General features: G+C 44.2%; 1 protein-coding gene across 1 annotated transcript in view; it reads left to right on the top strand.

The window, feature by feature from the left end:
- LIPC (lipase C, hepatic type) overlaps positions 1–14,424 on the top strand; it is a 48,269-nt gene extending 33,845 nt beyond the window's left edge. Inside the window, exons 4-9 of the mRNA XM_063142344.1 lie at positions 304–421; positions 6,089–6,322; positions 7,850–8,092; positions 12,416–12,536; positions 13,167–13,385; positions 14,078–14,424. Of these exons, the coding sequence (XP_062998414.1) occupies positions 304–421; positions 6,089–6,322; positions 7,850–8,092; positions 12,416–12,536; positions 13,167–13,385; positions 14,078–14,189 (1,047 nt within the window). The 3' untranslated portion in view covers positions 14,190–14,424. The remainder of the gene's footprint in view (positions 1–303; positions 422–6,088; positions 6,323–7,849; positions 8,093–12,415; positions 12,537–13,166; positions 13,386–14,077) is intronic.
- The last annotated feature ends 435 nt before the right edge of the window (positions 14,425–14,859 follow it).

Here is a 14,859-nt window from a genome sequence, read left to right as displayed (position 1 = left end):
TGCTGGATCAGACCAAGGGTCCATAGCCCAACACTCTGTTCCAATCAGGGAGCCTAGCGCATTGAAATGAGTGGGAGCGACACAAGAACAGGGCTGTTCCGTTTCCACAGGAACATGTCCCACTGGACTGTGTGTTGTGTTATTTAGTAGGAGTGGCAGGGAGGTCCCATTTTGATCTTCCACCTCAGGTACCAAAGTGTCTTGGGCCAGTCCAAGCCTGGTCTACAGCAAACATACGTTTTTGACTGACATCACCCCTTGGCTCTTCACGTGCCTCAAACGCATCCGACTTCTGTCTTCCAGGAATCTCTTCAGTTTTACAGAGGCAACGCTCACCTGATTGGCTACAGCCTGGGCGCTCATGTCGCAGGCTTCGCTGGTAGCTTCATTGGGGGCAAAGGGAAGATTGGCAGAATTACAGGTAAGAAAAAAAACCACAGAACTTAATGCAGAAAATATTAAAGACTAATATACAAATGAAACCAGAAGCCTTTCTACTGGGGTTAATGGACAATGAACTGAAAGAGAAAGGGGAAACTTTGTTCTTGTATATGACAACAGCAGCGAGACTATTGTATGCACAGAAGTGGAAAAATGAAATAACGTCAACAATGGAGAAATACATACTGAAGATATTAGAGTTAGCAGAAATGGCAAAATTGACAGTGATAATGAGAGATCAATCAACAGTCTCATTTATATATGAATGGAAACCTCTGATAGAATTTTTGCAAGAAACAGAGAAAAACGATGTATTTGTCTGTGGATTCAATGTATGAGAAGTAGTTAACTTGGAAGAAAGAAATGAATTTGATGATTGTGTTAAATGTATCAACAAGGAGAGAATATAATTTGCATCTCTGATGTGTAGAAAGCCGAAAACATACCTTAACCTTGGTTTATGTATTTCCTTTTTTCTTTGATTTGCTTTCTTCTTATTATTTTTATTGTCTTTTTTACTTTCTCCCCTTTTTTCCTTTTTTCCTTGTGTGTTCATTTGTCTTAGATGTAATGTCTTTATGCAATGCTTTTATGTCATATATGGTTATGAAACAATTAAAAAAAATGCACAATATCAAATGGTAATGCTCAACAATACTGAGACCCAACCGTCCTCAGCTGCATTTCCACCTATAACAAACAGTTTCAAGTATCCTTGAATAATTTTATATATTCACGTATAAACAAGCAAAGATTACTTAAGAATATTAATTAGGGCTGCAATCTTAGTCAATTGGCATTTTATCCAGTTGAGTGCAATGTTGGTTCCCTGAATTTGCCAGTAGAGAGACTGGATCCACGTTCTTGAACATTCTAGATGTTAATGGCTGCTTAAGTTTTACTGTGAAGGGTCTATTGATTGGATCAATAAATTGACTGGTTGACTCCTAAGCATATCTACTCAGAAGTAACTGTGCTGAGGACTGCACTAAAAAAACAATTTATATTGACTAGAAAGGCCTTACATTTTTTTAATTGTAATTTTTTTAAAATAATGATAATGAAAGTAGTTAAAGAATTTCTCCACGTGAGCGATTTATTGCATACTTGTGATTGGTCCCTCAAGGAAGTTTGCAGGTCCTTTTCATGACGTCGTCAGCCTCCAATGCCTTTCCCAAGGTTTTCAAGCGGGATTCCGCCATTATATCAAACCCCGAAAATGCTGTAATAAATAAAAAATGTGCAATAAAACAGCGCCATCTGCTGGTGGTATAATTGAAACATATGGGAAGGAACTGGCAAAATCAGGAAGGAAGGAGGCTTGTATTGTGCCGATTGTTAACCCCACAAAGACTCTGGAAGACAAAGCCTTGTTAAGGCTGTGGGATTTTTGCTAAATGTGGAGAAGCCCTTATACGTGGGGCTGCCTTTGAAAATGGTCCGGAAACTTCAACTGGTACAAAACAGGGCAGCATGGTTATTAACAGGGACTGGCCGACGAGACCACAACACGCCAGTCCTTTTCCAGCTTCACTGGCTGCCAGTCCAGGTCCGAGCCCGATTCAAAGTGCTGGTATTAACATTTAAAGCCCTAAACGGCTTGGGGCCAGATTATCTGAAGGAACGCCTCCTCCCATATGTACCTGCCCGGACCCTAAGGTCATCCTCAGGGGCCCTTCTCCGCGAGCCCCTGCCAAAGGAAGTAAGGCAGGTGGCTACCAGGAGGAGGGCCTTCTCTGCTGTGGCACCCCGGCTGTGGAATGAGCTCCCTAAGGAGGTTCGCTTGGCACCTACATTATATTCCTTTAGCCGCCAAGTGAAGACCTTTTTATTCTCCCAGCATTTTAACAGTCTATAAATAAATTTTAACTGGTGTTTTAAATTTGTAATTTTGCATTGCTGCTGTTTTTATCTGGTTGAGAATTTATATTGCATTTTATATTATGGTTTTATACTGTTTTATATTTGAATTGTCTTAAATTTGTAAACTGCCCAGAGAGCTCCGGCTATTGGGCGGTATAGAAATGCAATAAATAAATAAATAAATAAATAAATAAATAAATAAATAAATACTACAGGAAGCAGGGTGCCAACTCAGAAGAAACATCCCTTTATCTCTCTCACACTAGAGGGAACGGCGCTCTTGCTGGCATGTGTATAGGCTGTGTGCGCCAATCTAAAAATAAAGTAGTTATTTTCTCTAAAATGATTAAACAATCTACAAATTTAGGCAGAAGTTATCAAATATATTATTGATTCAAACTCATTGGATGAGTTGATTAAGGGCTCAATCCTATGCATGTTTAGACAGGGGGGAAAAGTCAGCTATGCTGACTGGAGAATGTTGGAAATTGTAGGACTTTCCCCCCCTGTCAAAACATGCATAGGATTGTGGCGTAAGATGTCTTTGATCGGCTGACACCTAATTAGTGTATATGATTGCTTCAGTTCATAATAATAGGACATTTCTCTACGTTTCACAGATCATATTGAGAAAAATAGGTTCCACCCCAGGTGAAAGGGAAGAGCTGGAAAACCTACACTTTAGAAAGTGCCTTTTTCACTCTTTAGCAGCTGGGGAACTGTCCAGAGGCAGCCCATGCTGGCTCCCGTCTATGACCAGGGCATGGCCTTCTCTGTGTTGGCTCTGCAAATGTGTAACGGCTTCTCCAGTGAAGCCCTCTTCACGAAACAGGTGCTTGGCTACTGAGTGACGCCCCCTCCTCAATCAGGATGAGTCAGAGGATTTTCTTTTGGCTTATACAGTGGTCCAACCAGGGCTGGACCAAACCCACCACCACGCAATTCGCCACCCAGAGACCGGTGCATGACAAAGGCATCAGGGAACAGAAGCACATGCCATGTTATTCTTGTAGCTGTGGTGGTGCTATGGTTTAAGTAAGCTTAAAATGCCAGTATTGAAAATGCAAATAAAATGCAAATATCCGATTTAAAATGCCAATATCAGAATCTCTTTTGCTCGTTCATTTCATCAGGCTTGGCAAATGCTTTAGCATATAAGGAAGTTCGAAGCCATTGTAAAGCATGGAATGGGAGTTGCGGGGCGGAGAAGAGAGATGTTACTTCTGTGTTTGCAGATGTTACTTCTGTGATGTTATTTCTGTGAATACACAAGACTGTCCAATGTCCCCTGGCCCAGCCCATATGACCATTCAACATCATATTACTTAGCTGCAGCACTGGGCACATACACTGGCTTATGCCAAACCCTTGCTATGTAAAAGCACTTGCTATGCTTGTTTCTGGGCTGGGCAATCTTACTAGAATAATTCTGTCTCTGCAGCATTTGCTGATGTCTGGAAGCTGCAAAATCCCCTCGGTGCTTCGAACTAATTGCGCCCAGAATGGCGGTTGTTGTGCCATCCAACGGGCATTTTGTTGACTCTGCAGCAATCATGCAATGTCACGCTAACGAGAGCTCTTGTGACTCACATTGATGTTCCTGGCAAAAGTTCCCATTGATTTTAGGGGGCTGAGAAATCCTGCAAAGAGCACAAATGATCCTTGCATCAAAGGAGATGAAAACCTTGAAAACACAGTTCCAATTAGGGGCTGATGAGTAAAAAGGAACCACAGAATTACATTTTCTCCTCTCTCACCAAAAAGGAAAGGTGGATTTATGAGCAATGTTCTCGCAGGAAGCTGGAAAGCCTCTTGCTTTGGGATAGAACATCCGAATGAAAACAGACCCTCTCAGTACAAAATCCTAAGGCTATCTAATAATGCAGAAATACAATGGACATGGAGAATATGATTTGATATATAGAAGAAGAGGTCAAAAAGTAGGCTTTTGTTTAATCCAAACTGCTAGGTTTAATTGGGTCCAGCCAGATCTCTCTTGGCCTTCAGACCCAGGTTCAAAGTGGTTATTCACAAATCTGCCTAAGTGGTAAAATAATCTCCGGAGGCCTTTCTCCAAATCCCCTGGCTCTGGAGGTAAGACAGGTGATGGCTAGGAAGAGGACTATTTGGTGGTGGGGCATGCAGTATTTCGTGAGTTTGGTGCGATTGTTTATTTCTTTGAGTTCAGTGTGTGACCAGTGTATGATTCTGAATGAGTATGTGAGGATGGGTATTGCATAGGTGTTGATGGCTTTGAAAATGTTTTTAGAGTTAAGTTTGTATTTTAGGATTTGTGAAAGGCAGATTTTATGTTGCATTCTTAGTTGAGTTTTTACAGTAGAGTGGTTGATTTTGGTGTTTTGTTGGAATCCTAAATATTGTTATGTTTCATCCATCATGTCTAATATTTCGTTATTTAGTGCTTTTTCTGTTTCGTCTTCTTTCCATTTTCCTCTTTCTGGGTGTAGCATCTCACATTTTCCTAATCCAAACTCCATTTTCATGTCTGTCGTCAGTTCTTCGGTGAGTCGCAGGAGGCCTTTTATCTGTGTCAATGTCAAAGCATAGATCTTTATGTCATCCATGTACAGGAAGTGACTGATTCTGCACTTTGCTACTTTTTGGTGTTTTATTTGGATGCCGTTGTTGTTGTTGTTGTTGTGAAGAGTGTTGGTGGATTGAGACGCAGGCAAAGCCATAGAGCACTGAATGTGTCACCTCGAAAAATGCCATGTTTAATATTAATGTTTAATATTTTGCCTGTTCTACCTTGGTAGAACAGGCAAAACACAACTGGAGGAGTTTGGGTGGTTATTCTTTTCCTTACGCATTGCATTTCGTTTCCGTTTTGGCTGACTGTTAGGATCATGCAGTGTTCTCGGCCTTGACGCTGCCCATTCGAGCCTTTTCTTCTAGTTTTTGTAACCATTGTTTCACACTAACAGGGTGGTTAGCCCTGACTAGTGATGGTTGGCTAGGGTCCACAGGTCAAGCAGGGCCGGGCAAAGCTGGTAATAGGCCCGGGCCACATGGGAAATGTAGGCCCCATTTCAAACTGCTCATTAAGTATTTTTGAATCAGTTCTAAATACATATGAAGTAGAACGATTTATAGAAAAGGTAATGGCAAGCACTTTTATTCAAGATGTATATAAGGCATCACTTCACATTCAGAAACGCTTTATGTGCTTTCCTTTGGGCAAATGCATCAACAACAACAGAAAAATCAAGCAACTTTAACTGGTCAATGTTAATGTTCAAAGCTGCTAATCCATTCAAATGTTCTTGCACCATTGCAGACCAAAAGTATGATGTGATTCGTTTTAGGACACTGAAGCTCCTCTCATTAGAGGCCACTGTTGCTGGCAATGACAGATAAATGTGCAACGTGATGAGGACATTTATTTATATTTATTTATTTATTTCATTTCATTTCTATACCGGCCAATAGCCGAAGCTCTCTAGGCGGTTCACATTTGGGAAAATATTGCCCAATCTCAAGTTCAGTGTTTGAGCTACTTTGTAACAAATCTTCACCAAAGGGTCCCCCTTTGCCTCTACCAGGGGGACTTGGAGTAGCCCCCCACAAAATCATAGGCCCATGCCAATGGGCCCCACTGCCCGCCCCCTCTGCCCAGCCCTGCACAGGTGTGCCATGCCTGTGTAACTGTGTAAACAGTTACCCCTTACAGGATTATTATTATTATTATTATTATTATTATTATTATTATTATTATTGATGATGATGATGATGATGGCCAAGCAATGGTTTGCATCCCCTACAGGCCTCGATCCTGCTGGCCCCCTCTTTGAAGGCATGTCTCCAACAGACCGTTTATCACTGGATGACGCAGACTTTGTAGATGCGATCCACACGTTCACCCAACAGCAAATGGGCCTTAGTGTTGGAATCAAGCAGCCTGTTGCCCACTTTGACTTCTACCCCAACGGGGGCACGTTCCAGCCTGGCTGCCACATCATGCATGTTTATAACCACATCGTGCAGTATGGGATCACAGGTAAGGAGGGGCCCCTGGAAAAGAAGCCGTCCTACTGTTGGGACTCTGTGGGTTCAGGCCTTCAAGGGGTCAACTGGAAGGGCCAGAGGTGGGAACGTAGTCCTGGTGGGGTCCAAATACCGCTCAGGAGGGCTGAACACAGTTGTCTCATCAGGTTCCAAGAGACAGGGGGTGAAATGCAGGTGTCTGGTGACTCTTGGCGACAAGTTGATCAGACTGAGGACTCAAGCTGGAGGCAACAGTTATGTAAGGCCAGCCCTGATTGATTCCCCAGGTTACCTGGTCTACCTAGGCTGCTGAGCAGCAATAACATCTTTGGCCATTACCTAGGCGGCGCTGCAGAGCAGCAAAGATCAGGCTGCAAGTTGCCTCTGCTGGAGCATTACCCCAGTGGCACGGGATGTCAGGCACCTGGAATGTCCTGCCAGTCTCCCAGGTGCTTTACCTTGAATTCTTTCACACAGGACCTGTCACTTAGCAGAGAGTCAGAGTTTCCTAGAGGGCAGACACTGCTGGGTTTGTTTCCTTGCAAGGATAGAGCACAAGAACACAGTTATTTACAAATACATGATGGATGTAGAAGAGCAAGCAAACAGACAGGGCTATCTCTTAAAGTAACATCAGTCCCCCAAAAGCAAACAATGTGCACAATGTGCAATGTGCACCCGCGGAGGCAGCGATAGTCCAGTGCAGCAAAAGCAAAAACACAAGGAACAGTCTCGGGCCAGATTTATGGTGACGAAAGCTCTCCTGGACTAGAGAGCACTTCATCATTTGCACAAAGTGTTCTGCAAAGACCAGAGACCCTTATCTTGTGGGAACTTACGAGGCCCTCCAGTTTATAGTCTGATTAAAGATGTGGGCTTGGAAAAGCATTTGGTGCAGGTCCAAGAAACTGAGCAAGGCATGACCAGCACTTCTGAGCATCCACTGGGAGAGCTTATGGGGTCCCCCATGGTTCCTTGTTCCTCTCCCAGGGCTCTTAGTCCATGGTCTTGCTTTTAATCCATGGTCATGCTGCCCCTCCAGCTTGTTGGTCCCCTAGTCCAGGTTTCCAAAAAAACATAACCCACAAAGAGGACCATATATGGGGACCCACTAGGAGCTTAATAAGCCTCCCAGGTGTTTGTGCCACATTGCCATGGAGAGTCTGGAATTTCCCAACCCAGAGGGTGAGGACTGATCTCCTAGCTGCTGTCACAATGGGTCTTCATGGTGCATGGAGAGAGCTTTGTCCTTACTACCACTTTTCCTAAAGGAATGGTGTGTGGTTGGTCTCTCTTCCAGGTGAAAGGTCCCAGGTACCCTAAGCACAGCCTGATACCTTCCTGTCCCTCCCAGCTTTCGGAGAGCTCATCTCTGCTAATGGAGTGGTCCAAGACAAAGAAGCAGATACACTTTTGTCCTCAAAATTGGCACTGGGGGTGGAAGGGGCCTCCAGTAAGGAATTCAGAATTTGTTGTACAGCCCCCTCTCTTCCCAATGGCTGAAAAATCACCCCATTGCACATGGCTGTTTTTTCCACAGGGCTCGCTCAAACGGTGAAATGCGCCCACGAAAGGTCCGTCCATCTGTTCATCGACTCACTGCGGCACAGCACCAAGCAGATCACGGGCTACTGGTGCAAAGATATGCAGACCTTTGACAAGGGCCGCTGCCTCAACTGTAGGGCAAACAGGTGCAACACCCTGGGCTACCATATCCAGAAGAAGGGAGTCACCAGCAGCCGGCAGCTCTTCCTGAAGACACGGCCCCAGATGCCCTATAAAGGTGGGTGGGAGTCGGGAGAATTTCATTTCCATTCGCAAATCACTTGAACATGTCCCGTTCCCAATCCCGAATGCGAGCAAGAGCGCTCTTCTCCAAGAAATACTTGCCGGTTGCCGAATTTGCGATTGTGTTTGGAGGGGGGAAAAGGCACATTTTTAAAATATGTGCACTTTAAAATGCAGCGTGTTTTAAAAATGCATTTTCACAGTTTAGTCAATGAGCCAAAAGTGTGCATTTTTGAAAAATACACATGATGGAAACACACGCTTTCCCCGTTCAAAACATGCACATTTGAACGAGCTGAAAAACAAGTTGAAAATGAAAAAGGGAGTGAGCTGAAATGAGCTTGCAGGTGTTTGGGAAAGAATTTAGATGAGCTCGAAAATGGATGGTTCTCCCACCCCTAGGAGTGAGCAGACAAAGAGGAGGAGGAGGAACATTCTACCATGCATGGTGGACCTGCAAAAAAGCAAAAACTTTCTGGATACAAATTCATTCTGTAATTCAAAAAATCCAAAAAATTAATATCCAACTGAAACCAGAATACTTTCTTTTGGGATTTATGGATGAGCGGATGAAAAAGAACCATAGGACTGTATTCGTATATATGATGACAGCTGCAGGATTACTATATGCCCAAAGATGGAAGAGCAAAATAGTGCCCACAACAGAGGAATGGCTACTGAATATGTTTGAGCTAGTGGAGATGGCAAAACTCACGGCAATAATGAGAGAAAAATCAACTTTAAGATTTATAACTGAATGGGAAGCTTTTGTAAACTTTATGAAGGGATGAGAAAAAGATGACTTGTATATCTGGGGATTTAACCAATAATGTCAAAAATGTTAAGAGAGAAATTAGAGATTTGGATTTGACAGTGATAGAGTAAGAAAAAAAATAACAACAACATTGTTACATATTTTTGCTGGGGAGAATATTGGAAGAACATTTTATTTTTATGTTTTTTGTTTGTTTGTTTTTGCTTTGTTTGATTTTTGTGGGTGGGTCTGTCTATATGTATTATATTTTGCTCTGTAGTGTCTTTTATTTATTGGTGTTTGGAAACAATAAAAAAGATTAAATCTGAGAAAGTTAACAAAGAGGAGGAGGAGGCTGCAAGAGACTGCAGCAGGCATTGTCTACCCTGCATGACCTTCTCGATGTGAGGCAGGCTGCAAAAGTCTTTTTTAAATCCCCTCTACCCCTGCTTCCTAGCACCGTCGCCGCTGAGGTGTAAGAACCGAGCTCATTGGGAAGTCCCCAAGCCCCCAAAGTGGAAAGAACATTCCGGAGAGCAAGGGCATAGCCAGAAAGAGTGGGCCTTCTCCCTCTCCAGCATGGCTTCCTCTCCTCCTCCTACAGCTGCTCTGGGTGGAGAATGGTCTGCAGGCAGCTGAAGCAGCTGTCTTGCTGAAGCTACGCAGGTCTGGCCAGGGTCTGGATGGGAGACCCCCTGAGCATGTTGCCTTGAGTTCCACCATAGAAGGAAAGTGGGGTGTGAGCAACATTTGACAACCTGAGCCAACAAAGGATGCTGGTTCCTCTCTATTCGGCCCTGGTTAGGCCTCATCTAGAGTATTGCGTCCAGTTCTGGGCTCCACAATTCAAGAAGGACGCAGACAAGCTGGAGTGTGTTCAGAGGAGGGCAACCAGGATGATCAGGGGTCTGGAAACAAAGCCCTATAAAGAGAGACTGAAAGAACTGGGCATGTTTAGCCTGGAGAAGAGAAGATTGAGGGGAGACATGAGAGCAGTCTTCAAATACTTGAAAGGTTGTCACACAGAGGAGGGCCAGGATCTCTTCTCGATCCTCCCAGAGTGCAGGACACAGAATAACCGGCTCAAGTTACAGGAAGCCAGATTCCAGCTGGACATCAATAAAAACTTCCTGACTGTTAGAGCAGTACGACAATGGAATCAGTAACCTAGGGAGGTTGTGGGCTCTCCCACACTAGAGGCCTTCAAGAGGCAGCTGGACAAGCATCTGTCAGGGATGCTTTAGGGTGGATTCCTGCATTGAGCAGGGGGTTGGACTCGATGGCCTTGTAGGCCCCTTCCAACTCTGCTGTTCTATGATTCTATGTGAAGCAAAGCTCCTGAGCTTCCTGGGCTTCCAATCTTCCTGATACCAGAAATAGTTTCTTTCCTAACCCATCATACAATTTAGCATTTATGTAGCACTTCAGACTGTTCAACGTGCTTTACAAACACGCTCTTGGTCATCCTTACAACAACCTTGTCGGTCAAGGTTATTACGCTGCTTTGGCAGTGGGGAGATAGAAGGTTGTCTAAAGTCATGGCACAGGCAAGAGACGAGAAGACTCGACTTCTGGATTTCCATCTCAGTCTCTGAAGCGCTGCTTGCGCTCACCAGACCCACCCACCACTGTCCTTCTTCCCCCACTCGACACCCACGGCAAACTCGGTGCACTGGGACTGGCGGTGCTGCCATGAAAGAAAAGACATTACAAGCGAGCCAAAGGTCAACACACAGAACAAGAGTGGCCTTTCATAACCGCCAATGAGAGACGAACAGTGCAGCTATTATTTCAGGCTCTATCAAATGATCTGGAATTCCTTTCCTCCAAATGTTGCAAAGGCCATGTGAGAAAGCCAGGCAGGAACGAAAGAAACAAATGACTTCTGAAGGCCGCAGCGTGGATACGTTTTGCAAATGTTCAAAGGAAGGAAGGATTCCAGAGGTGGGAGCCGATGCCCCGGGGGGGGGGGGGTTCTCCCGCTCAAGCCCCTTTGCGATGAGCAGGAGCACCAGCAGGCTATTGCTGAGCAAGGATTAATTCTGAGAACTATTTTTCATACTTGGTGCAGTGTTGGTGATCAATGCCTAGGAAGGAGTCATGTGCTTCGGACAACTTGTTCGTTTGTCTGTTTCAAAGATTTCTGCCCCAGCGTTTGCCAAAAGCTTCCCAGGCAGCTAACAATTAAAAAATGAAAGTTCCAAAACAAGATTTTTTAAAAAATAATAATCACAAAACAATGACACTGTCATAAAGCCAGCCATGAAAGCAGAGACACAGCCGGACTAAAAACCAATCATCCATAAAATGCTCGGGAGAATAAAATGGTCTCCATTTGAAAAGCTGGAGATTTTACTAGCCATTGAAAAGATGGTAAAATAGGCACTAGCCAAGTGTCTCTGGAGAGAGCTTTAAGAACATAAGAAGAGCCCTGATGCTGGATCAGACCAAGGGTCCATCTAGTCCAGCACTCTGTTCCCACAGTGGCCAACCAGCCATCGGCCAGGGATGAACAAGCAGGACATGGTGCAACAGCACCCTCCCACCCAGGTTCCCCAGCAACTGGTGCACACAGGCTTACTGCCTGGAATACTGGAGATGGAACACAACCATCAGGGCTAGTAGCCATTGATAGCTTTCAATAGCCATTAAGCCACCACTGAAAAGGCCTGATCTCTAGTCGCCAACCACTTGGGAAAATCTAGAGCACTAGCTGAGGCAACTGCCTGGCAAAATCTAGAGCTTCAATCCCAACAGTACTGACGTTCTGGGTGCTACACCCACTGGTTGTCTCCACCAGACCATCTAGCTGCCTTGACCGTCACTCAAGCCATCTGCCTGGCTGCTTCCACAAACTTGAGAAGTGTCCCAAGGTCAAAAGGATTCGCTATTTCCTAGGACTCCCCACCTGGGACTATGGCAAGCTGCTATCTAGATGAACAGGTAAACCAGCTCTCCCCACCACCGTGTCCTTGATGCACTGGATTGCAACTTTGGTCTCCGCCAGCAGGGCCAATGGCCAAATGATGGGCATTGCAGTCCAGCACATCTAGAGCATACCAGGTTGGAACCAGATCCCGTGAGCCAAAGACATCCCAGTTTCCCCCATCTAGCTCTGGCTTGCAGGTTAATTCAGGTCGTTCAAGAGCTGGCAATATTTTTAGCAGCACTTGGTTCAAGAGATGGCCCACTAGCTAAATAAAGCAAACAAGGGGAAGTATGTTTTATAGAAGAAAACACATTTTTGCAACAGTTTCTTTATATTTTGAGCAGGAAATATCAGCCTTTCATGTGTGCAGAATTCAGAATCTGTAATACTGGGAGAACAGAGGCACAGAGCAGGAACTGCCCTGTAGGTAGGTAGATAGGTAGGTACGTGTGTGTGGACCAGGTAAGAATGTATAATATTTAGACTGGAAATCCGAGTTATTTATAGAAGTATTTCTATAAATTGTCTATGCTAATACAGATTCAGCTCCTCCATCTGCACAATTCAAATTCTGGAGCAAAGCATTGTAAGTGTGTGTGTGTGTGTTTCAGCTTCCCATCTTATCTTCTCTGCAGTGTATCACTATCAGTTCAAGATCCATTTCATCAATGAATTCCAAGAGAGGCAAATTGACCCAACGTTCACCATCTCGCTGACTGGCAGCAAAGACGATGTTGAAAACCTCTCCATTACTTTGTGAGTTCCAGATACCATCACGGTTGCTCCTTTGCCCTGCTGTCTATGTAACCTACATTTGTGGGACATGCCTATGAACCAGCTCAAAGAGCAGCATGGCTGAAGCCATTGGTTTTGGCATGGAAGGAAGTTTACCCTTCTTGGTATGACATGAAACTGACATTGTATGGATTCAGTTTCTGGGATGTTCCCTACCAATGTCCCTTTGGGACTGTCATGCCCAGTGCCTCAAGCTTTCTCTCCTTTCACAGGAAGCAAAGCATGTGTGTTTGACAAGTGTGTGTCTTAACTGCTTCCTATCAGGAATTTTACGAACATGGTCCTCACACCATCCACCTTCCAAACCCATTCTTTTACCATTCAGTTTCCTTGTATCTTTTAACTTGGGTGTTCTAGCAATAAAAAAAGAGGCTACAAACTAGATATTTGTAGACTTAGTGCTGTTTATTATGTAGGGCCACTGTTACTGATTTTGTAATTGTTTAATATATTTTGAATATTTATTGCTGTGGTTCATTTGATATACTGTAAGCACAGTTTGGTGGGAAAGTTGCATACCTAGAAAATAAGGAATATTTGGGTGTATTTGAGCCTCAACAGACTTTTTTTTTTTTTTGCCAACTCCACTAGAGTTGAGGGCATTACCGGAAATAAAACCTACACTTTTCTTGTCCCTCTGGACATTGATATCGGTGAGCTGATGATGATCAAATTGAAATGGGAAGGGATTGCGATTTGGGAGAACATCTGGAACACTGTCCAAACCATTATCCCTTGGACAAAGGGAGGCCGTCGACCAGGACTTATTGTGAAGACAATACGAGTCAAGGCAGGAGAAACTCAACAGAAGTAAGTAGGGTGGGATGCCGCCAGATAGCTGCTTATGCCTCAGCTACCATCTGTGAGAAGTCTAGGTCATTAGGGGGGAAACCACAACCTATTCTGCACCACTCATGTTCTGTAGCCATGGGCTAAATAACATTGCAAAAATAGTTGCCTGGATGGCCGATTGCTCATCATGAGAGCATTCCAATGAAGGGGTTCCCATTTATTACACCGTATGACACTACTTTTAGAACATCATCAGACGGTGGGGGAACAGCGTTTGTCTACCGTTGCTTGCCCCCCCTCCCACTTCTGTCCCACAATACTTCTTTCTTTACACGAAGAAAGAGGAAGCAAGTGGCGACCACATGGCCCATTCAGTGGGCGTTTTCATCCTGCTTCTTCTCCAGCACACAGCAGGCAATGGCGGCACGTTTCACTACAGCCGAAAAAGCCAGATTTTCCAGGTCTTTTTTTGTGTGTGTGATGGGAAAACAAGCAGAAGGGGTGGGAGATGGGCGGGAGACCGACAGCAACAACTTCGTCAAAAGGACCCACAAAAAACTGAGTGGCCAGTAATGAGTGTGTGATAAAACGCTCGCCTGAGGATGCTGTTAGATTTTAATCCTTCACATCAACTTGGAGGGATAACTGATTACTAGTTTATTAAATATTAACAGTTGTGTTTCTTATCCCACCCCCTCTTTTCTGCCTAGAATGACATTTTGTTCTCAAAGCGTCGATGATTTGCACCTCTATCCAGGCCAGGAGAAAATGTTTGTGCGATGCGAATTCATCTCCCAACGGCACCAGGGAGCAACAAGATGAGCAACCCTGCAGAAGAACTGGTGCTACCCTCAAGAAAGGCTTCCATGCCTTACCTTTTCGGCAGAAAAAAACACACCTATTTTTATTTCTTTATATGCATATATACACATACATACATCTGCACACAAACATGAGGAAAGAGACACAAAAGCTTTCTTGGATCCAGAAGTACAATAGTTTGCATATATCCAAGAAAATGTTGATGGAAGACAACGGATGAATAAAGTGTGGAATCAACAACCAAAAAAGTCTCCCTATCTACTTTCTCCATGCCATGTGTAATTTTGTACACCTCTACCAATTTCTTTCTCAGTCGCCTTTTCTCTAAGCTCAACAGTCCCTGCTGCTGTAAGCTTTCCTCAGAGAGGAATTGCTCCTGTCTATTGGTCCTTTCAGTTGTCCTTCTCTGCACCTTTCCCAACTCTCCAATATCCCTTTTTAGGTGCAGTGACCAGAACTGTACACAGTACTCCCAAAGTGTGGTTACATACACCGTAGATTTGTATAAGGGCAGTATATCAGCAGCTTTACTTTCGATTCCTTTCCTGATTACACCAAACATGGAATTTGCCTTTTCCACAGCAGCTGCACAATGAGTTGACATTTTCATCGAGCTGTCCACAACCACAAGATCTTTGTCTTTCTGAGGCAGAGAAGGTCCTTACCCGTT

This window comes from Elgaria multicarinata, chromosome 16 (genome assembly GCF_023053635.1).
Source record: "Elgaria multicarinata webbii isolate HBS135686 ecotype San Diego chromosome 16, rElgMul1.1.pri, whole genome shotgun sequence".
In the NCBI taxonomy this organism is placed as follows: domain Eukaryota; kingdom Metazoa; phylum Chordata; class Lepidosauria; order Squamata; family Anguidae; genus Elgaria; species Elgaria multicarinata.
The sequence above is the reverse complement of the archived record's forward strand: the minus strand, read 5'-3'. Positions and strand labels throughout refer to the sequence as shown.